At 68.5% G+C, this 2,330-nt stretch overlaps 1 protein-coding gene across 4 annotated transcripts in view; it reads left to right on the plus strand.

The window, feature by feature from the left end:
* LOC112107688 (zinc finger protein 2 homolog) overlaps positions 1-1,476 on the plus strand; it is a 4,365-nt gene extending 2,889 nt beyond the window's left edge. For all 4 annotated transcript variants that reach the window (XM_029912588.1, XM_029912586.1, XM_029912587.1 and 1 more), the window contains one exon: positions 1-1,476. This exon is cut by the window's left edge. In XM_029912588.1, the coding sequence (XP_029768448.1) occupies positions 1-1,457 (1,457 nt within the window). In that variant the 3' untranslated portion in view covers positions 1,458-1,476.
* The last annotated feature ends 854 nt before the right edge of the window (positions 1,477-2,330 follow it).

The following is a 2,330-nucleotide window of genomic DNA, read 5'->3' on the forward strand; positions in this document are numbered from 1 at the left end:
AGCGCATCCACACGGGCGAGCGCCCCTTCCCCTGCCCCGACTGCGGCCGCCGCTTCATCCGTGGCCCCGACCTAGCGTTGCACCGGCGCACCCACACCGGGGAGCGCCCCTACCAGTGCGGCCAGTGTGGGCGCCGGTTCAGCCGCGGGCCCGGCCTCGTGCTCCACCAGCGCACGCACACCGGGGAGCGCCCCTACCAGTGCACCCAGTGCGGCCGCCGCTTTAGCCGCAGATCCAACCTGGGCCGCCACCTGGCCACCCACAGCATGCTGCGGGGGGACCCCATCCCAGGGGGAGAGCCCAGTGCAGAGACCCTCAGGCAACAGGGAATCCCTGCGGAGGGGGAGGAGTCCCAAGGGCTAAAGGGGCGGAGCTCAGAGGCTATGACCAAGCAGGGAATCCCTGCAGAGGGGGAGGAGTCCCAAGGACTGAAGGGGCGGAGCTCAGAGGCTGTGAGCCAGCAGGGAATCCCTGCAGAGTGGGAGGAGTCCCAAGGGTTGAAGGGGCGGAGCTCAGAGGCTGTGACCCAGCAGGGAATCCCTGCAGAGGGGGAGGAGTCCCAGGGGCTGAAGGGGCGGAGCTCAGAGGCTGTGACCCAGCAGGGAATCCCTGCAGCGGGGGAGGAGTCCCAAGGGCTGAAGGGGTGGAGCCCAGGCTCCCTGGTGGCTCCCCTGGGGAAGCGCCACAGCTGCCCGGACTGTGGGAAGGGCTTTGCCCAGCGCTCACACCTGCTGGTTCACCGGCGGGTGCACACCGGGGAGCGCCCCTTTCCCTGCCCAGAGTGCGGCAAGCGCTTCAGGCAGAGCTCGGTGCTGGCCCGGCACCGGCGCACCCACACGGGCGAGCGCCCCTTCGCCTGCGGGGACTGTGGCCGGCGCTTTGCGGAGAGCGCGGTGCTGCTCCGGCACCGGGCTGTGCACTCCGGCGAGCGCCCCTACTGCTGCATGGACTGCGGCCGGGGCTTCAGCCTCCGTGCCAACCTCCTCCAGCACCGGCGGCTCCATGCCCGGCGCCCCCACGTCTGCACTGACTGCGGCAAGGCCTTCAGCGAGGCCGCAGCCCTGGCCGCCCACCGCGGCACCCGGCATGGGGCCGGCAAGCCCTTCGGCTGCACCGGCTGCGGCAAGCACTTCGGTCGCAGCTCCACGCTGGCTCGGCACCGGCGCATCCACGCTGAGCGGCCCCACGAATGCTCCCGCTGTGGCCGCAGATTTGGGGAGAGCGCCGAGCTGGCGCAGCACCTGCGAGTGCACAGCGAGACCCCCTACGAGTGCGCCCGATGCGGGGAGCGCTTTGCCCAGAGCCACGCACTGATCGCACACCAGGCCTTCCACGCCGAGCCAAGCCACGGACAGCGCCACACTGCCCATGCTCACCAGTCCCCCCTTGCCAAGCATGGGGACAGCGTGCTGCCCAAGTCCCCAACTGTGTCCCACCAGAGACTCCACACGGGATAGGAGCCAGGACAGAGCCCCGGACTCCTGGCTCCCAGCGCCCCCCCAACCCATTAGACCCCATGCCCCTACTAGAGCCAGGGATAGAACCCAGGAGTCCTGGCTTCCAGCCCCCCCATGCTCTGACCCACTAGACCAGGGGTGGGCAAACTACATCCCGGGGGCCGCATCCAGCCCTTCAGGTGTTTTAATCCATCCCTCGAGCTCCAGCCAGGGAGCGGGGTTGGGGGTTTGCCCTGCTCTGCATGTGCTGTGGCTCCACGCGGCTCCCTGAAGCAGCTGATGTCTCCTACACGTAGGGGCAGCCGTTGGCTCTGCACGCTGCCCCTGCCCCAAGCGCCGCCCCCGCAGCTCCCATTGGCTGGGAACAGAGGCCAATGGGAGCTGCAGGGACGGCGCAGTGCACAGAGCTGCCTGCCATGCCTCCATGAGGGAACCATAGGGGGGACATGCCGCTGCTTCCAGGAGCTGCTTGAGGTAAGCGCTACCTGGAGCCTGCACCCCTGATCCCCTCCCATGCCCCAACCCCTTGGTTCCTGCACCCCAATCCCTCATACCCAGCCCCATCCCAGAGCCCGCACCCCCAGCCGGAGCCCTTACCCCCCTCACACCCCAACCCCCTGCCCCAACCTGGAGCCCCCTCCCACACCCTGAACTCCTCATTGCTGGCCCCTCCCCAGAGCCCGCACCCCCAGCCAGAGCCCGCACCCGCTCCTGCACCCCAACCTCCAATTTGGTGAGCATTCATGGCCTGCCATACAATTTCCATACCCAGATGTGGCCATTGGGCCAAAAAGTTTGCCCACCCCTGCACTAGACCCCACTCCCTTCCCAGAGCCAGAACCCAGGAGTTCTAGTTCCCAGCCCCCCCTGCTC

Source organism: Terrapene carolina, unplaced genomic scaffold (genome assembly GCF_002925995.2).
Source record: "Terrapene carolina triunguis isolate 2854851 unplaced genomic scaffold, T_m_triunguis-2.0 Scaffold233, whole genome shotgun sequence".
NCBI lineage: Eukaryota > Metazoa > Chordata > Testudines > Emydidae > Terrapene > Terrapene triunguis.